Source organism: Nuphar pumila, chromosome 3, assembly GCF_984573655.1.
Source record: "Nuphar pumila chromosome 3, dmNupPumi1.hap1.1, whole genome shotgun sequence".
Classification (NCBI taxonomy): domain Eukaryota; kingdom Viridiplantae; phylum Streptophyta; class Magnoliopsida; order Nymphaeales; family Nymphaeaceae; genus Nuphar; species Nuphar pumila.
Genome location: NC_143251.1, coordinates 12,948,678 through 12,970,387, shown reverse-complemented (window position 1 = coordinate 12,970,387; position 21,710 = coordinate 12,948,678). Strand labels below are relative to the sequence as shown.

Below are 21,710 nucleotides of genomic sequence, written 5' to 3'. Positions count from 1 at the left end.
ATGCTAAATCCTAAGGAACATCTTTCTATTGATAATCAAATAAAGGTTACATCATTACTAGCAGCTTGTTATCATCAGTATCTTCATCTTCATTACATTGATCATCATCATCAACGCCTTTTTCATCATATTTTTTTGTTTATTTTCACTTGCAAGCACCAAATACTGCGCTGGAAAAGATCATGATCTCTTCAAGAATTCTATTACAAGGTGGTTGAATTGCAGACGCGCATGGACAGGAAGTGCCGGAACGTCCACACAAGTCCGCAAACATGACAGAACACACCGTCCAGCCCTGTCCACGCACCAAAAAAAAAAACAAATTTTTTGTCTGAGAGTGTCTGTTCACCACTGTTCTATGGGGGTGCATGGAGCAGTGGCAGACGCCAAATAAGCGTTCGCAGAATGCACCAATATTGTGTCTGTATGTCCCGCATTTGCGTGAGCATCCCGCGCTTGTTGCATCTCATGGACAGCGATTCAGACGCACCCTTAGGACATGTTTGATCCTCTATCCCCGCCGGAGTTCAGACTGAAATCTCGTTGGGAACAGAGGATTGATCAACCAATGGACACGGCAAACGCAGCCCACTGTTATGTTTAAAACGTAGACGTGGGGAACGTGGTATTTGAAAAAAAAAGTCAGAGGGAGGGTCCCCCGACTCTCTCTCTCCTCTACGACGAGGGTGTGAGGTTGGCGACGAAGGATGATATCGATGGAGGTGAGGCAGCTCTGGGGGTCACCGGAACCGATGGTGATGCTAATGGCGAGGTGCGGTGAGGTCCCGCTCTTGCCCCTCCTTCTTCGTTCTTTCCCCATTTCTTCGCCCTTTCTTCCTTGTTCTTCTCTGTTTTACTTCATCCTTCTCCCTTCTTCTTCTTTTTTTTCTTCATTCTTTTTTTTCTTCTTCCCCCTTCTGCGAGGCAAACCATTGCTAATGAGATTTAACAGAGGCAAAACAGCTCTCAACAAGATAGTAGAAGTTTGAGAGACATCTTTTTTTCTCTCTTTTTTTTCCATCTTTTTGTTTTTTTCTTTTTTTAGCTTGCAATGTGTACAAGTGGGGTCTTACTGTCCTGTTTGCCTAACTTTGAATCATGAATTTTACTTAAAATGTGGGTGCATGATATTGGACCTACTCATCTTCTCAGTTTGTTTGCAGTTTGTAATCTGCACAACAAGACAAAAAGGGAAATCCTAATTTGGCTCTATCTTGCTTCTGAAATTGTTTCTGACATGAAGATGAGCATATCCCTTGCAAGCGAAATGTTATTTGTTCAATGAGCATATCCCCTAAATGTTTTCTTGTAGGATTTCTGTTTAGAAAATGGAATGCTCCAAAAATAATTTTGGATTTTTGGGGTAATTTGAGAGTTTTTGCAGGAAAAATATTAAATGAGAAGCAATTTGGTTGAGGTCTATGCTGAGCAAGATAATCCTGATTTGAAGTCTTGATAAACGAATTCTAGTCCTAGGCCATAACACCTATTTATCCCAAATTTGTCCACTCACAAACTCTTAGATGAAGAAAAAGACAAAACTCTTTAACAATAATTGTTTTAAATATGTTTTTTTTTATGTTTTGGTATTTGAATCCAATTCAAGATCCTAGATCTATAGTTGAGCCAAAAATTCATAAAAACTTGTTAAAACATGTAAAATGGTAGGCAGATTGGGTTATACGATCCAAAACAAAGTAATCCATATGTAAACAAGTTATCCACATATCATCATCAAACAATGGACATTTGGAACACAACATCCTGAGTATGGTTTAAACAAATGTTGGACTTGGTACAGTTGCTACATAACCAATAAAACCAGTGTTCTGTCTCATTTTTTTGTTTATTTCGTCCAATCATAGACAAACCATCAAACAAGCCCTTAGGATCACTTTGTTTTATATAATTTTTACACTAAATTGCTGAGCTGACATCACTTTCTCTTTCTTTCCTACCATCGCAGGAAAGTGCAATGCTTGCACAAGTGGGCTCCCTCAGCCTCTCTTTTAAAGTGTAAATCCCTTCATACTTTCCATTGTATGAAAAAACTTTCTACATAAAGTAGAAAGATTTTCCAAAAATGTGTGCCTTTTTTCTAATCAAAGACTCTTCCTTTCCTTGAGAATGACCCAAACAACCCTTTAGATTGCATTTATTCACTAAAAAGATGAGAATATTACCAAATTTCTGACAAAAATAAGGATTTTCTCTCCAATAGAACAAACCGTCATGAGGTGCCCACCGAAGAAGCCACCTAGTTTTCTACCCGTTTGTTTCATGGAATAACATTTTATAATGATGAAAACACTTTCCTCTCCAACTCTGTCGAGTGTCCGTAGAATGGTTGTAATGGGAATCCCAGAAACTCGAATGGCCGAACGCCTATTCTGCTTGATGGCTTGTGCTCTCTTGTTAGTCCCTTGAGAGATCCTCGCACGATCCGAAATAACAATGGAAAAGAAACTTCTCTTGTTCTCAGGATTAGGGCATCAAAAGGCCCACCTTTCCCAGGCTCATAGCAGTTGTATAAGCTCCTGCTAGGCTGTCATTCCCATAAAATACCTTGTCCATGGGGTTCCCTGCATCTAGTGGGACAGATTTTAGGTGTTCCACCCCCTCCCCTTGAAGACACCTGACACAAAGGAATGTAACACCTAGGACAAAAACTCAACTTGTCCAAGACATTCCGCGTCTGGCCAGCAGTGTCCAGATAGGCTTGTTCTACATAATTATATTCGTGCAATCAAACGCCCTGCTAAAATATAAATAAGCATCTAACATGCTAAGCGACTAGAACTTTTCAACTGGAAACAAACTTAGCAGACAACTATGCATTCTAAACATAAATAATCACCAGTACAATGGTTCAATACAAAATGTAGTTTGAAGTATTTATTTTATTTTATTTTTGAAAGACAAGCTGGGGTTAGGCAGACCCCACCAGTTATACAACGATACCATTGGGATTTGAACTTGCAGCGACCCAATACAAGGTGACGTGCACTAGCTACTCCTACCGAACTACTAGCAAAAAGGATATAAAGATTTTAGGTTTTTTCATAGTAGCCAAGTGTTTGCTTTGATGCTATCAAACTTTAAAATGTTTGAGGTGTGGTGCTACTGCTAAGTAGTGGGCAAGTACATGGTAGGAGCAGTTAGTGCAAGTCACCTTGTGTTGGGACGTTGCAGGTTCAAAACCCAATGGTATAGTTGTATAACTGGTAGGGGTCTGTATAACCCAGTTTGCCTTTTAAAAAAAGTACATATTTGACAAAACTAAAAACTTATTGAATTTTGATGACATCCATATTTCTCAGTATTACTTCAATTATATTGTATTTTTTAATATAAAGATATCAAACATTTGTTGATTAAAAATTTTACATTTTGTGCCCCTATATCTTATTTTTTTAAATAATTTAAACTTGCAAGTTGAACCTGCGAGAGTCCTGTGTCAAGTTGAAGGCCGAGGATATCCCTCTGGCACATGGGGCGGCTGTTGTTCTGGTAGGGGTCCGCCTAACCCCAGCTTGCCTTTGAAAAAAAAAAAAAAGTAATATGACATCCCAGATGCAGTCCCTTTTTCATAACCCGTAGGCATGAGGTGACCAAAGTTTAATTAAGACTCCCTTACCTTATATGATATAATATGGGAGAACTCCAAAGAATACACAAAAAATCCATAGGTTGGTTTAACTGAACCGACCATCCAAATCTGGATGTGGACCATGTTCAACAGATCCAGTTGCAAACTTGATGTAGCCCAAGAACAAGCCCAGTAACATCAACCCTCCATCACATTTCTGTTTATATTTACCTTTAAGACACGTTTGGAAGAAAGAAAAACTCTCAGAGGAAAAGAAAGTTTTGCCTATGAGAGTTTTTGATATGAGAAGTTTTCTAAAAGAAAGTTTTTGCCTTGTTTGTATAGCATGAGAAAAATAGAGTGAAAAAATGTGAGAGAGGAGGAGGAGGGTGGTGGTGGTGAGATGGATGGTGGTAGTGATAATGAGATGGTGGGTGGTGGTAGTGGTGCTGAGATGGGTGGTGGAGAGTGTAAAAATAAATTTTCTCTTGGTAGAAAACATTTCTCTACCCTCTGGAGGAATGTTTCCTATCAAAAAGTATATTTTTTTAAAAAAAAACTCTCAGCAAAAAAGTCTTTCGTGTTTGGAAGGGTTCAAAATTTGTATGCATTTTTCATTTTGCATCACTTTTTCTACATCTTTCTCGTTTTCAAACATGCCTTTATTGTGGGCCTTCTTACATGTCAAGAAGGGAGATCCATTTTCTAGCTATGGACCCTGACAATGTTGGACAATTCGGATCTTTAGCATGACACACCGGGTCCAACATGGATTTGATCATATTAACTACTTTTAGTAAACTCTTCGGGACATCTCAACCATTTAAGCAATAAAGTAAGGTCATAAAATTCATATCCTCGTAGACAAACCACGTCATGTGCACCCCTAGTCAGATCCATCTGCACTTGGTGTAGCCACGCTCGGGTCAGCTCGTTACAGCTGAGCTCGAGTCAGTTCATGATAGCCGAGCTTAGGTCAGCTTGTGATAGCCAAGCTTGAGCCAAAATCTAGTAACTCGACTCGTTATGGCTCGATTGGAGTCTCAAGTGCATGAAATTCAAGAAATGAGCAGAGATCGAGTAACTCGGCTCATTATGGCTCGACTTTGTAAAGTATGAAACAAAAGTTCATGTAGTAAATACAAAAGTTCTATTGTATTCTACTCATAAATTGAAGTAATTTGACTATGGGACCCTACTGCAAACATCATGTTATAAAGACTAAAAAAAATGCAAGATACCATACATTCTTAAATTAGAAAATAATCGCATTTTATGATAAATATGATGTGTTCCCCAAAATTTTTGTTATTCTTCTCATATCCAAAATCGCAACTGCCCAACTTTGTTAAGACCTTTTGAACATTTGCATGTGTGAAACTGATGAAGTTCATGCGATATATCACTCCACTTCTCAGGTAACACAAACTCTCACTTAAAAGGAGTTCAACAAGTTTTTTCTTGCGGACATCACAAAGATCACATAAAATTATATGTGAACTTCATGTTAATCTCAAACTTCGGAACATCGCACATATGTTATGAAGTTCACACATAATTTTATGTGAACCTCATGTTACTCTCAAACTTTTGAACATCACAGATACCTGATGAAGTTCACATGTCATGAAGTTTACATAAAATTATGTGTGAACTTCTTGAGTATAAAAACCATAACATCGCACCCCAGGGCTCTTTTCACATAAATTTTTAGGGTTCTTTATGGTCTCCAACTTGCTTCCCTACGACAACTATTTAGGTGGGATTTCATCCTCGAGTATTTCAAAATCATCGACGATGATTTTTTTGGTAAACACATATTTAACGGTTGAATCAATTATGTTTTAGAAACATAATATTTTCATTTGTTTCGATGATTTATATGCTTCTTCTATTCCATCATCCAATTTTGTTGTTTATATGTTGTTGATCTTGTATAATAAACATAGTATGTTGGCACAATATTTGAATTTTTTTTATTTTCTTAACGATTTGGGTTTTTATCTTGTGTTTATGTTGCCTTTCTGTATACCTATATTTTTTGTCTTTGTATGGTAGGAAATTCTTAATTTGTTTAATATAATATACAAACTAAAAAGATTATATTAGAGGGGTTCACACCCGAATAATCTTCTACTGTTAGTGTACAACAAAAAAAGCTAAAAAAATTATGAATTGGGTCATCCTTTGTACTATGAAACAAGGAGCTTGCTTGACATGTGGATAGAGAGAGAGAGTCACTTCCAAGGCCTTTGTCTTGGTGACCGACATTTTTTTATAGAAAAGTCACCATTCATAAACTCAAAAAACAATGCTCAAACACTCAACAGAAAATGCAAAAAAAAGTTGGCCAAATAACAGTTGATGGTCAATATCTAAGAAAGAATGTGTACAAAAAGTTGAGGGCTTGTGGCCGCAATCTTGTCCCTCATCCCGCAAGCATCTAAAGAGGAGAATGTTGACTTAGTGGTAAAGAATAGTGACCCATTGACTCACTCTATTGTTGTTGCAGACGTAAATGTCAGAATAGACAAGGCTGGAGATGCGATCAGCTACAGTGACAATGGCAAGATGAGGATAAAGATATCTCACCAAGGGGAGGATGAGAAACCTAAGGTTGAGGTTAATGTGTACCATCCTCAAGAAGTGGATGTATCCCAGGGTCATGTGGCTAGATTGAATGTTGAGAGTGGTTTTTATTTTGAGTTGGAGAGTGCAGTGAACAATCGTAAGGGGATCATCTTAACGAGTCCGAGCATCTGATCCTGGAGGACAAAGTGCAAACCCCAAAGAAGATGTCGCAGCAGAAAATAAGATCTGGTGCTCATAGACGATAATCGATTATATATTATCTTTTAGGCAATCATTAATAGTTATAAAATGCTATATATGTGTGTGATGCATGAGCTCTTATTTTCTCGTTGATTTATGTATTTGTGAAACATGTCAGGACAAGTAGTTTGATTCTTACAGTTCAATGTGTAAAATGTTATATACATGTGTGTGTGTGAAGCATGAACTATTATTTTCTCGTTGATTCATGTGTGTGTGAAACATGTTATGATATCACATACACACTACTTATATATATATATATATATATATATATATATATATATATATATATATATATATATATATATATATATATATATATATATATATATATATATACACACACATGTGTGTGTGCGTGTGTGTGTGAGAGAGAGAGTGAGTGAGTGCAAAACATGAACTATTATTTTCTCGTTTATTCATGTATGTGTAAAACATGTTAGGACAACTAGTTTGATTCTTGTAGTTTGATGTATAAAATGCTATGTGTGTAAGACATGAACTATTAAAACGATTCATTTTACTGATTCTAACAAAATTAATTATGATTGCAGGATTCATAGTCAAAAGATTCAACATCTCATACTTACCAGTTCTACTGGTTCTATGCACACTAGTGGTTCGTAAGACTAATAGATGAAGCGAAGGGGTTATTGCATGTGATGCATCTTCGATAATTTTTTGAGATCACATTATGAAACATCGGTCACCCCACTTAGAGGTCATTGTGTAGTTCTGAAATCTAGCAACCAAGACATTCCATTTCGAATATTTTGATATGACTATCACATTGGAGTACGTGGCATGAATCATTAGATTAAAATGCTATGGGGAGTCAATGAGTGGACACCGATGGAGAAATTTCAAGCAGTTGTGTGATATTCATTTCAGAATGAAGTTGGATGCATGCGATAGAGAAATGATTAAGCTATCAAAGCTGATGAACCTTTTTTACCTTAGAATGGAGGGCAAGAAAGAGAAGCTACTGTGTTTGGGAGGAAAAGCCAGTAATAGGGGTAGAAAAAGAAGTGAGAGCATTATTGCTCTACTTTTTTGGAACATGCTTATTTATCGATATTGATAGAAAGTCAATCCATGCATCATACATTCATTTTTTGCAAGATCTGGATCGCATAAATCAATGTGCATGGAGAGACGCCTCACCTAAACCGATAGACAAAAAAAATTCTTAAAATGATTAAGGTGAATAAATTTAACTTATTAAACACCGTCTCATAGGCATAAAAACCAAAGCCAGGACCCTTGCCTACAAGGCCTATGCTGAACAAAAAAAATGAGAGCTAGATTAGAACCTTTATCGCCATCAGACAGCCTATGCCCAACTCTTATTGGGTCTGACCAAGCCTATTTTTAAACATAAATTCTAAAAGACTTAAGATGTATCGCTAAAAATTTGAACCACGTTTTTATAAATAAGTTTTACACAAATAGCAGTGCATACGTAATAACGTAAACTTTTTACAGCCTCTGTGAATAAAGGATAAATTCGGCGGCCATTCAAGGAGAAGTATAAAAGTGTGGGAAGCTATTACCATCTCCTTTTTCTCTTTGACGTGAAGCAAGCGAAGAGGGGAATCCTCTCACGCGGTCTCCGCTCGGGCTCTCTCTCTCTCTCTCCCTCTTTCTACCCGTTTTCTCAGGTATCGAACCCTAACCTTAACCCTAAATTAGCGTTTCTTATCTCAGTTTCTCTCAATCGGTGTTCGATTTAATGGTATGTTCCTTTTGTGCTTTTTTTGGGGATTGATCCGTTCGCTTGATCTCGAGAAGCGTTCCGATCTCTCCTCTCTTTGTTTCTATTGACACGGATACGGATCGTTTCTGGGGTATTGGTTTTCTCTCAATTGTTCATTCACGTTCGTGAACTCCTTTCGCTTTCCCGTTGTTTCGAATCCGTTTTCCCGAAGGAGAGGCTTTAGTTTTGGTCGCTAGGGTTTGGTCGTGCGTTGGGGATCTCTCGATTGGGGTCTGGGGTTGATGCCGTTCGGCGGTCAGGCTCTCTGTATCTGGTTGCTGACGGTTGTTTTGATTGGTGATTTTCGCAGATCGGGTTGGTTAGGTTATGGGGTTGGTAAATTGGATTGGTGTGGTTAATTTGGGAAGTTCGTGAAAAGTATGATGATTGTGGTTTTCCGTTTTCTTCTTCGTTTTGTTTTTTGATGAGCAGGGGTGGGGATTTCGTTTAATCTGGGCAAATTGCTGTCTTTTTGATGAATTTTGTTCTCGTATAACGTGGTTGTACGCGATGAACTTTGGCCGTTACCAAATTCACGCCCTCTTAGTGCTAAATGTAAAAAATCGTTTTTCCTTTTTTTGGTAGCTGACTTTGGTTTTATTGTATTATTTGAATTCATTTAGATTCTCAAAAATGTTGCCTGTTGTCGTTTTTTTTTCTTCCCCTGTATTGGTTTCTTGACATGCATTTGCATCTTTGTTTTATCCGTTCCCCAACAATGTTCTCCTTTTCCCGTGTGTCTCTCTTGTTTTCTTTTTCCTTTTAATTGCTTTTATTTTTCCTTTCATGGGAAGTTGTGGATGTGGTTTCAGTGGTCTGCCGGTAGTTTCGTTGCATGATCTTGCCTCTTTCAAGCTTGAGTGTTATTTATCTATCACATAATTTATCTTCAATATTTGCTAGTTGTTGTTTGAAAGTTGGTGGTCCATTAAGCTTAGATTATCTTTCGGTGTTTTCTTAGCGAGTCTATTTTATAGTGAGAAAGAAGTACAGCTCTGCTAAGCTGTTGTGCATTTGACCTTTTGATATTTGGTTAGTGTGTTAGTTTCTGTGAAGCAACTTGTGACCATACAGTTTTTTATAGGTATAGCTCAAACATATTTTCCTCGACCTATATGAGATGTGGTTTATTTATTTTAGTGTTTCAGAAGGTATTTCTGTTATTGTTCTATTCTATGTTAATGGTTCTGTCTTTGCATGTTATGGTGCAGATAGACATATTGTTTCCTCTTGCTGCTTTTATTTCCTGGATGCAATAATCTTGTCTTCGATTTGGGTTATGATTTTGCTGGAGTATCTTTCATTGTATTCTAGCACAAATATTGTATTCATGGATGGAAATTTTTTACATTCAATTATTCTAAATGTTCTTTTGTATATTCATAAATTAAAACTAACGGGGACTGCTTAACTAATGCACTTCTGTAAGCATGAATCAGATGGCTGTGGGATCAGTTTCCATTTTTAATACATATTACAAATTGATTGCAAGATATGGACATCTATATACTTGAACTTATATATTATACATTTCCTACTGTTGCTGATTGAAAGATTCAGCTGATTGCCATTCCATGGCAGCTACTCAATTATGACATCATTGCAGTCAAACAGTTTGTTGTTAGGCACTGCAATTTATGAGTCCGTTTGTTTCTCAGCTTCAATTTTTATTCTGCAGACTACAGGCTATATTTATGTCTACTGCATTTGTCAACTGTAACAAATTGCAATTTGCTAGATGGTCCAAGAAATTCTGATAGTTCCGACATATTTTTGTTATGCTGATACCTTGTGCTTAAGTAAGCATCAATTTAGATAAGATTTTACTTAGCAACATTGCCATCATTTTGTTGTAAATTTCTACCACTAACACATGAATGGTTTATAAGGTGGTTATTCGATATATTTAGTTTGTTACTATACTCACTGTTTCCAGTTCTCACTTACATGTGCATGCTTGTGAGGGCAACATGATGCATGGGGTATTACTCTGCCATTATAGTATCATGGTGTAAGTTTCATGAAATCAATGCTCCTACTTTAGTCTAGCAAATGTAGGGTCTATAACATGAATTGTACACAGATGAAACAGCTGAAGCTGCCATGACTAAATATGTTGAACATGTAGCATATCCAACAAGCTTAATCCCTGGCTTCCCCTTCAGTGGCTACCATATCAATTGAAGTATTTCAAAATCTTCTATGCTATAATTATTGCATCTGTTGTGGAGGCCTCTTGAGAGTGAGATTGGTTGTCAAAGTAGGAAGACTCCTATTCAGATTACTCAGTTGGGATCCTAAGTTGTCGCTTTCAAGAAAAGTTTGAAAACGCGTAAGAGCATGATGAAAATTTGTGATTTAGGATATCAAGCATAGCCTTTGGATGATCTTGTTACGGCTTATTCAAGTAGTGGTTTCAGTCATTGAACAGTTGCGCTACACTTGCCAATGTTTTTTGTTGGGTTATTTTGGTCTTTTTGCAAGAAATGGATGTTTCTGCCCAACCTTCACTTATAAAGATGCTTAGCATTGATGGAATTGTTATTCAATATTCTGTTCTCTTTTACAAAAGTAGGGCCATTCTATTTCTTGTCTTTAATTATCCATGTCTCTGCATTTGTTTTTTCCCCAGATATATGCTGCAAATATAAATGAACCATATCAAATTTGAATTGGTCAATGCATTTGGTGGATGATGACTATCCAAATGGAAAGTGCTTCTGCAGCTACACCACGAGAGCTTGCTCAGCGTCTGTATAACAAGGTTTGTTTCATTTCATTTTTCTTAAAGAAGTGATGAATGACCATTCTTTTATTAGTACTTTTCTGTTTAAATCAGCTTATGACATTTTTTGCATTGTGGTTGCTTTTGCTCAAAGATCTTTTGAAATATGGTGACTGTGTATTTTTCTCCTGTTATTTTCTCCCAGTTCATTTAGACTTCATGTTGTTTTTTCCCTCTTTAACATTAATGATTCTTGTGCAGAGAGCTTTTGTTCCATGTGATATTTTTATTCTATTTTTTTATTTGCATATTTTAATCATTTTCATCTACCAAAATGTGTGTTGGTATCCTTCCAATGTTAATAAGTTACCTTTTTGCAGCAATTGGTATTAGAAGGTTGTCATTCTTGTTGTCAGAATATAGAGATTAAAATTACGATGGTGATTATGATTTATGAATTTTATCCCAAGTTATGCGATGAGCTAAATTATTATCCACATTTGTAAGCTTAGTCTGTTTTTCTGAGATGTATCATATCTTAAAAGTATGGAAGGCTTTGTTTCTAAAAGGTATCAGTTTACAGATGGACTTGCATTCTTCATCGAAGAATTGGGTTTTGCTGATCCTTTATAGAAGAATTGTCCAGCATATAGAGTTAGTTTGGTATTTAACATGGAAGGACAAATGCAAGAATTTTTTTGGGGTTTTTTGGTTGTATAGTCAATAATGTGTTATTGTTAACTAATAAAAGACCATCTTGGCTAATTGTAACCCAAGTTAGTTTGACTAAAATGTGTTTTTAATTAACAGAGCACAAAATCAGGTGTTTCTAAAACAGCATCAAAAGCTTAGATGTGGTTTTATTATTTGTCAAAACTGTCGGCCTTTTTTTTTTTAAATTTCCCTTTTATTGGTTATGGACGACTTAGGCCCTTTCTTTTGTCTTTTCTACAGAATATTGAGTTGGAAAAGAAACTAAGGAAATCCGTCCATTCAAAGGTCCCTGCTGATCCTATTAAATGGAGACAGATACGCCAGAACTATGAAGCAATACTCCTTGCAGATGGTGACTTTTCTGAATCTCATGATGTGGAACACGCATTGTGGCAGTTGCATTATAGGTGCATTGAGGAATTTCGTGCTCGTCTGCGTAATGCTTCTTCAGCAACTTCTGGAACTATTCAGGCACATGGTGGTGAAGACTATGGTCGACATGAGTCAAGAAGTGAAATCCATTCCTTTTTCAAAAGCTTTCTTACAGAGGCCACCGGGTTTTACCATGATCTGATTCTTAAGATTAAGCCAAAATATGGTCTGCCATTGGACCATTTATCTGATGGTGTAGAGGACCAGATGGCTTTAATGAAGGATGAGAAGAGATCTATTGACAAGAAGAAAGGTCTCATGTCTTGTCACCGTTGTCTTATATACTTGGGTGATCTTGCTCGTTATACAGAACTTTATCGAGAAGGAGATTTAGGTAACCGAGATTATGTTGCTGCATCTAGTTACTATATGCAGGCAGCATCCCTGTGTCCTAGGAGTGGCAACCCTCATCATCAGGTCTTTTCTCTTGATTCCTTTGATTGTTCACATTCATGCATGCTTTGAGTACTCAATAATGTTTTCAGTTTTAATGTGTATATGTGATGTTTTCTTCAGCTTGCTATATTGGCTTCGTATTTGGGAGAGGATTTGATGATAGTCTACAGATACTTCCGAAGTCTTGCCGTCGATAGTCCCTGCTCAACAGCAAGGGACAACCTCATTATTTTGTTTGAAAAGGTATTATTCTTCATATCTTTTGCTGGTTGGTATATTATGTTTTAATGCATGTTAAATACATCTAATAGTAATTGATTCCATCTAGGTAGTCATGTTATGCTTCACTGAATCAAATACTGTAGATTTTTTGTACTTGTATTCAGTTGTATTATTTTCATTTCATCAAGCTATTGCAGCAGTAGTGGCTGTATAGGTGATTTTCCATTTGTCAAATTGTTTTCTAGCATGTCTTGCAGGTTAAGAAGAAAGAAAACCTTTAGCAATTTCTGCTTCTGCAATTCATGTATAGTCCATTTAATTTCAAAAAAACCTTAAATTTGGGTGTTAGTAGGTGCTATCTCTGTCCCTTTGTTCTTTTCCTTTTGAAAACGTGAAAAATACAAAACATGTTGCTTAACTCACCGATGTTCTGTGGTTAGCTTGACCTGATACGGAAGAGGTAGTTCTATTTGCTTTGCTAAATAAGTCTATGTTTAACTTTTCAGTAGTCACGAATATCCCTGATAAAAGGATGTAGTATTATTGCATGATTTTCATTGTTACCAATGAGATTTATTGCAATACTTTGAATACATCAGCATCTTCTTATTTGGCTGATTATTTTGGAAAATTTCCCAATTGAACAAAATCAGATTTGAATTTTATTTATCTAATTTATTAAAATTCCAACATTTTTCTTGGATTACAAGGCCATCAAGTATTTTGCTTATTAATTTTCCCAAATATTCAATTCTTCTGCACTTTGGGAAAAGCTGAAGTGGAGGGAGTGGAAACACAGCAGGAAATGGTTTACTTGTTTGCCTGAGGATTTTCTTGGTTGGAGAGGAATATGAACTTTTGGAGGAATGTCATGCTATCTTGTCCAATTAGATTTTAGAATTCAGCAAAGCTTCTGTGTTTGATTGGTAGATGACACATCTTATTTGGAATGGATAGGGCTTTGTGGGAATAGGTCGTATGGAGGATGGAATATATATTATTGTTTGCACCTTGTCAAGTGAACTCTTGGCAATAATTTCCATTTTCAGCATTTATGGTTCTTCACATGAAAAATATTTGTTGAATTTTTTGAAAAGCATTATGTTTAGCTGGCATTTAGGTGCTTTTGAGGAACTTTGGGTCCATTTGGTTGCCTCAGATCTGAGATCAGAGGTGATTTGTGGGCAAGGATCTGTAATCATAGGATTACACTCCAAACCCCGCAAATGGGTTGAGTTATACTCGTTTGATCTTTGAATTTGATAAAATATGATCAGCTGTCTATCTGTTCCAACTACAGGATTCTGCGATTGGTTTTCTCTTTCAGAGATTGCTATACATTGCTTAATTATGTGGCTTGCATATGACTTGATAAAATGGAGGCTACAATAAGGTAAAACTGGAACCTAATGGGATTAGAAAGCAAACAAGTTGATCAGAATTTATTCTGGTGTAAGCATTTGAATTGCAAGTGTCATTGTCTTGCTAATTTGTGCTGCTTGGCCAATGATCTAATTTGTGCTGCTTGGCTAATGATCTAAATTGTGCTTCTTGGTTAATGATCTTTTGTCCTCTGGTTTAAATTCTGATATTTCTTGATTAAACTTTGAATAGAATCTACTATTATGTCTAGATTTGTAATTTTTGCTGTTTTTGTTTGCAGAACCGTCAAAGCTACTCTCAGCTTCCATCAGATGCCAAGTCATCTTCAGTCAAGATGATCCATGCCAGAGCATCTGGGAGAGGCCATGGTAGAGGAGAAACACGTTTTTTGGCTAAGGATGGCAAGAAGGAAAGCTCCAATTATAAGGAGAAAACAGTTGGTGGTTCAAATACGTACAAATCCTTCTGCATTCGGTTTGTCAGACTAAATGGAATTCTTTTCACACGCACTAGGTATTTCCATTCATTAAGTTTTGTGACGTATTGCTGACTTCTGGTTTTTATGCTTTGTAAAGTAACTTTTTTTTTCTCTTTTCCTGTTTGTAGCCTTGAAACATTTGCAGAAGTCTTCTCATCAGTAATCAATGATCTCCACGAGCTTCTTTCGTCTGGCCCTGAAGCGGTGCTGAATTTTGGTTCTGATGTTAATGAGAATGCCCTTGTCATTGTTCGGCTTGTTGCTATTCTGATATTCACTGTTCACAACGTGAACAGAGATACCGAAGGGAAGTCATATGCAGAGATCTTGCAACGCTCTGTTCTGCTCCAGAATGCGTTTGTTGCAGCTTTTGAGTTTGCTGGGCATATTTTGAAGGGTTGTGTACAGTTAAAGGATATCTCTTCTAGTTATCTTTTGCCTGGTGTTTTGGTTTTTATTGAATGGCTGGCATGCCATTTAGATATTGCTGGTGGCATTGACGTTGAGGAAAGAGAGGCTGCAGCTAGATCATTTTTCTGGAGGCAGTGTATTACCTTCTTGAATAAGCTAATAGTGAATGGTGTTGTTCCTGTAGATGGCAGTGACAGTGATACCTGTTTTCAGGATATGAGCACCTATGATGAAAATGAGCCAGGTGGTCGGGTTGCCTTGTCTGAAGATTTTGAACTTAGGGGGTTTCTACCTCTTCAACCTGCCCAACTCATACTAGATTTCTCAAAGAAGCATTCTTATGTTGGGATTGGCATTGATAAGGCAAAAGTTGCCCGTGTTCGGAGGATCCTCGCTGCTGGAAGATCTCTCATGGGTGTGGCACAAGTTGATAAGGAGGGTGCATATTTCGATCATAAGCAGAAGAGATTTGCTATTGGTGTTGAGCCCCAGGAGATAGAAGAAGTCACTCCAAGTTTCTCAGACACACCCAGGCCTAGTAATATGACCCTGGTAGTTGAGGACAGCAAGCACTTATCAGATTTTGCATCCAACAGCCAGTTGCTTACTGAAGTAGAGGAAGAGGGTGAGGTGATTGTTTTCAAGCCCACAGTAGCCGATAATTATAAACGATCTGAATTGAGTTCCCTAAAGGCGTTTATGGATGATGATCAGTTGTCTTCTGGGCTTTCTTTGAAGAGTAGCTTGGGAACCAATGTCATGATGGTTCCTGCCCAAAATTGTCTGATGCAGAGCACTTCTAACATTGAAGTAAGTCCTTCCTCAGTCTCCAGCAATGCTATTGAAGGTCAAGTACAACAATTCAATGCTACTGCTGCAATGCCCTGGCTTTTCGAACCGCAAACTTGTTTGGTTAACAGGATGGCAGACCATAGGGTTGCTGGAAATGGATTGTTAGATGGTATTGAGTCAGTTAACAGGATGACAGACCTCAGGGTTGCTGGGAATGGGTTGCCAAATGGTATGTGTGCCTCACTCCCAATGTCGTTTCTCCCTCTCTCATCGGGAAAGTTGGACATGCCAAGTGAGTTTATGAACCAGCTGAAAGCTTCAGAAGGTATGATACCATCCATGTTGGATACTGTTGTGCCCGCAGCACCAAATTCTATCAATGTAGCTTCCCAAGCGTCAGCGCTTCCAGCAATTTCTAGGAAAAATGCTGTGAGCCGGCCTGTTCGACATGTTGGACCACCACCTGGTTTTGGTCCAGTCCCTCAAAAACAGCAAGATGAACAGAAGAATGGCTTAATTGGGAGTGGTGAACAGCTGGGTTTGTTAGATGATTACAGCTGGCTTGATGGATATGGGCAGTCTTCAGCTAAAGACAACGAATTAAATGATGGATTGGCACAAAGCGACCATACCCACTTTCTTTCTGCTGATGGCAAAAATTGGAATGCCCATTCTGGTTTTCCTTTCCCTGGTAAGCAGGTCTCCAATATGCAGGTTGACATGGCAAACCAAAAGCGGCAACAGTCTTTTCTGTTTCTTGAGCAACTGAAGCTTTTACATGAGCAGCAACAACAGCAGTATATCCAGATGGACAACAACCAACCTGCTTCACTGCCGGAGCAATATGCAGGGCAATCATTGTGGTCCAACAAGTTCTTTGTGTGAGATTCATTCACATACTATTTTGAGGTCTATTTGGTAAGTCTTTCTCTTTCTTCCCTGCTTTCAACTGCATCGTCGGCAATTCTCCCCTGATTTGGACTCTGGGCATTTCTCATCTTTTTGTTGATGTTTGTTTTTGTGCTTTTGTTTTTTTTTATTATTATTATTTTTTTCTTTTGCAAGATTCTCGGTCATGATGGTCTGGCTTGCAGCCCAGTATTTTCAAGTTGACCTCCTGTCTATTGTGGCCATGTCAATGTTTTAATACTTCTGATGGAGCATAGGCGGTCTTGCAAGAGCACTGCATGTGCTTGCCTTTAAAAAGGTATGCAGAAATGGTGTCGAACCTGTCTGAATTAGTCTGTGAACCTTATTCAGCATTTATTTGCAATAAGATAATAGGACGCTTTTGAAGTAAAGGCATGATCTGACAATGATTAATCTTCTCGTTTAACTTTGATCAGTGTCTGGTTGCTTCGTGAGTTCTATGTTTGAGGTCGGTGAGCAGACAGAAGCAGAATGGAAGGTTGAACTTATTGAGAAGATCTGGTAGTACTTACATATGTTTGATGGATTAAGCAAACAATCACGAGGGAATCTGGGTCCTGAAGGTGAGCAAAACCAACAGGCTTGGGAATGGATCTTATAGGTGTCATCCCGAGGGCATCGGTGCCAAAAGCAGTTGGCTGGTTCATTGTCAGGACTCGGTTGCAGCGGCAGTGGTTGCCTGTAGAAGCTGATTGGCCTACTAGCCAAATGGATTTCACTATGAAAGCTGGGGATGTGTTGAACTTAAGTCTAGGCCAAGGTAAACCAGAATGGTGATCATGCTGCTTTGTGTTGGTTTCTTGTTGCGAAGGTTATATTGGCATGGGTATGGAACATGGACTTAGTATGAAGTTTGAACCTTATTTGTAGCCTACGGTTATATTCTAGTTGTCTTGAGTCAGATGCTATTAGTAGCGTCTGAAACATAACAAAGTTTGTGATGACTTGGAATAAGGGGCATGCTTTTATGACACTGCTGTTTAATAATCTTCTTTATATTACTTTCGTTTGATTAATGTCCTTGGAGACTATTTGTTACTATGATTCTTTTATTAGAATGCTAAATGGTATCCCATCTTGAAGATAGATGGAGCTCCAAACCGTGCATGTTTGTGATGACAATTAAATGGTTTTGGGCCATCAATCTTGGCATGGAAGGGTTTTGGTAATTGTTTCTCAAGCATGGCTTTGTGGAGATTCTGGGACTGTTCTTCTGATGTGCAATTTGTTTTCCCAGACTCCTGTAGGTTGGTAGACCAGGCCTGTTCAACCAACCACAACAGACACCCCCCTAGTGTTAGATGTAAAAGTTTATTTGACTGTTTGTGTGATTCTATATACGGTCTTTCTTGGTTCATTACATACTAAAAAAATTGGTGTAAAAAAATCGGGAAGGGCAGCAAGGCCGCTTTTGCATGACCTGTTATGAAAAAATAGTTTCGGTATTTGTTCATAGCTGTAAAACTGGTTTGGCTGGCATATGTTTCTTCTGAACAGACTGGCATTTTGGGGTTGTCATATCAGCTGCTGTTGCTTCTTACAAGCAATACAGCCTGTTCATGACTTGATCAGAATCCTCAAGGAGACCGTTGAAGAGAGGTCCTGACTGCCACCACAGTTAAAAGGTCCTAGAATCAAAGGGGCTGCGTTGGAGTGCCTCAGCAGCTCAGCTGTGCCGTTGTGGACATCACCCATCTTGGTGTTTCTCGAATGGGTGGTAACCGGTTGAACGGGTTTCTGCTGCCGGTAAACAACAGCCCAAGACTCTCTCTCTCTCTCTCCTCTCTCTCTCTCTCTCTCTCTCTCTCTCTGTAATTGTCTACCTAGAATACAAGCATTTTCACCAAGATATGCCACTGATTTGCTCACCAATTTCAACCTACCAACTAGAACCTTTGTCAACACTTTATACATTGTTTTTTATGATGACATAGGCCTAAATTTATTGCTTCTCCAAATAATTCTCGATTGCATTATCAAAGATTTTAAGACTATGCACACACCATAAACAATGGGATGATTTTTTTAGTGGTTTGATCCAAGGGGTTGCCTCACTCTCTCTCACTCATCACATTCAACGAGAGGCTTTTATTCATAACGATGTGAGAGGTTTACAAAAGCTAAGAGGAGTCTTTCCTCCTTGATTTACATAATAGACTCTAAGTATTTTCTTGTGACCTACTTTGTATAATTGTGTCTAGAGTCATGTTTTGTTTTGGTTGAGTCGTGATGTAAGCGTTGAGTCACTTGTAACTTTTTTTTGGTCACTTTTGTACTTTGGTTCAGGTTGATCAATACCTTGAAGGGTTAGCCCGTAGATTTGGACTATAATGAGCCTGCGGATAAAATAGTGAATGAATGTAAATGCGTTGAGCTTTCTTTGTTCACTTTCGTTGTGATTAACTTCAAGTGATTGCAATTTCTCTTCCTCTATTGTCTTTCGCTCTCTTACACTCTCTATATTCAAAGCTTTCGCAACAATAAGCAAGCGATTGGATAGGCTTGTGGCGGTAAGTAAGGACCATTGCGTCACACTAGCCTGTTGAAGAAATAGGCCCGTGACAAGTGGTTCTAGAGCCCATTCTCGAGCTAGAGAAGGGACTTTGGAGTCGATGTCGAGAGACGCATCGATAGGCTGCGATTTATGATCAAGGCATCGTGGCGTTCCAATACAACTTGCAAAGCACCAAAGATAAGGCAGTGGTCGATACCTATGAGATGAGTTCACCTCAGGGCCATGAGCAGAGGTCACAACTGTCAATAGACTGGTGGCTGATGTGACTTTGCATGATGAAGCAATTTTACGTGCATTGGAGTCGTTCGGAGGATTGGACGATGAGGTAACAAGCCTAAGAGAGCAGGTGAATTTGCTGATGGAACAAGTTACGTCACTGACTACGACAATGACCGCCTTGTAGACTGAAGTAGGAGAGCTTTAGTTGAAGAACTGCACGTTGCAGCAGACAGTGACCCTAAATGGTGGAAATGATGATAGGCCATCAAAGATAGATGTGCCGAGGCCAGCAAAGTTCAATGGTTCTAGAGACAATAAAGTCATTGAGAATTTTCTGTTCCAGATAGAAGACTATCTGGATATTCAGAATGTACTGACCGATGACCTTAGGGTGAAGGATGCAACAACTCTGCTCGACGAAGATGTTATAGCCTAGTGGAGAAAAAAATATAGCGACATGAAAAGAGGGCATTGCGTCATTGATATTTTTGAGGCCTTCAAAACTGAGCTACGAAACTACTTTATGCCGCAAAATGTACAACATCAAACATATCAGATGGTGTCGAAATTGTACACTGGAGCCTTGATAGATTATATCAGGACGTTCCAGAAGCTCATGTTGGATGTACCCAATATGCTAGATGAAGACAGACTCAACTGATTTATTATGGGACTACAGCCATGGGCACAGTTAGTGGAAAGGAGCAATCTTGAGACTTTGAAATATGCATATGTGATGATCGAGCGCCTAGTGGATACTCAACGCACGACCTTCACTCCATCAATCAAGGTCGGGTAGAAGCCAGACTATGGAGGCAAGAAAGAGGGTCGGCATAACAACAAGGTTGAGGCGTCGACCCGACACCACTTCGACAAGAAGCAGAATTTCAAGAAGTACAATAACGACAACAAAAGGTGGGTTGTGACTTGTTGGTTTTGTGGTGATAGGCATATCGCAAGGCAATGTCCAAAGCGCCTCGTGAAGGACGACAGACAAGCCAATACAGTACAAAAAGAGAGTAGTGATACCAAGGTCGTGTAGCCCAGGATGGGGGCCATGCAGACTATAAACACAGTCAAAAGTTGTGTAGTGAAAAGCATACCGGTCAGTAAAAAACTCACGTACTTGAAAGTTATTGCGAATGAAAAGTCTACTATGACATTGGTAGACTCTGGAGCCACACATAACTTCATCTCGCGGGAAGAGGCAGAATAGTTGGGCTTGAAGTACGGGCCAAAGCAGACAACCATCAAGACATAGAACTCTGAGGCCAAGCCCATCCTTAGGAGTTGGGCCGATAAAGCCAACTTCTGAGTGGTGTCCCTAGACAATTTTTGGATGATTTTGGGTATGAAGTTTCTTTGCAGACAGAATGTAATGATGTTGCCAAAGGTGAACTCATTGACAATCATGGGATCAAACTTTTCGTATATTGTGCAGTGCCTCACTCTTGGGTGCTTAGTTCATCGTCAAGACAAACAATGTCGCCATGAGCTATTTTTAGATGTAGAAGAAGCTGATGCCCAAGCAAACTCGATGGAAAATGTTTTTTGGCTGAGTTTGATTTCGCATTGGAGTATAAGGTGGGAAAGACCAATGTTGTTGATGACACTCTGAGCCGTAAGGCAAAACTGGTAGCTGCGCGTGCAGAACCTTCTGAAGTTCACTTAGAGGGTGCATTGATGGACCACGTCCGTAAAGGTATGCAGCAAGACACAATGGTGCAATACCTTATCTCTCTGGCACAAGTAGGAAAGACTCAATGATTTTGGCTATGGGACGACCTCCTCGTGACCAAAGTTGGACATGTGTTTGTGTCGCGGTGGGGAAACCTCCGTCATGAACTGCTTAAGGAGTGCCATGATACACTATGGGTCGATCATCCAGGATATGAGCGGACCCTAGCACTCCTTGAGCGCAACTACTATTGACTGTAGATGAGAGACAATGTGGAGGGGTATGTGCGAATATGCCTTATCTTCCAACAAGATAATGGGACCAATCAGAAGACTGTCGGTTTCCTTGAGCCTCTGCTTATTCTAGAACGTCTTTGGTAAGGCATTTTTATGGACTTCATTTTTAGACTGCCAAAGGTAGATGGCTTTAGCTTCATCTTGGCGGTGAATCGTTTCTCTAAATATGCCACCTTCATCCTAGATTCCAAGGAGTGCCCTTCAGAGAAGACTACAGAGTTGTTCGTCAAGCATGTTGTGAAGCACTGGGGTGTACCAAGAAGCATTGTGAGCGATCGTCATGCTCACTTCACGGGTAAATTCTAGCGTGAAGGGTATCGGCTACTCGGCTTCGATTTA

The 21,710-nt window shown here is 38.7% G+C and overlaps 1 protein-coding gene across 1 annotated transcript; it reads left to right on the top strand.

Annotated features, from left to right (window-relative positions):
• Positions 1-7,983: 7,983 nt before the first annotated feature.
• On the top strand, positions 7,984-17,675 carry LOC149842018 (nonsense-mediated mRNA decay factor SMG7-like). Its single transcript, XM_089998838.1, has 8 exons — positions 7,984-8,085; positions 10,813-10,944; positions 11,860-12,468; positions 12,568-12,690; positions 14,333-14,565; positions 14,659-16,651; positions 16,799-16,940; positions 17,080-17,675. Exons 2-6 carry the CDS (start codon positions 10,873-10,875, stop codon positions 16,616-16,618), a joined length of 2,997 nt encoding a protein of 998 aa, XP_089854964.1. The 5' UTR covers positions 7,984-8,085; positions 10,813-10,872; the 3' UTR covers positions 16,619-16,651; positions 16,799-16,940; positions 17,080-17,675.
• Positions 17,676-21,710: the final 4,035 nt, after the last annotated feature.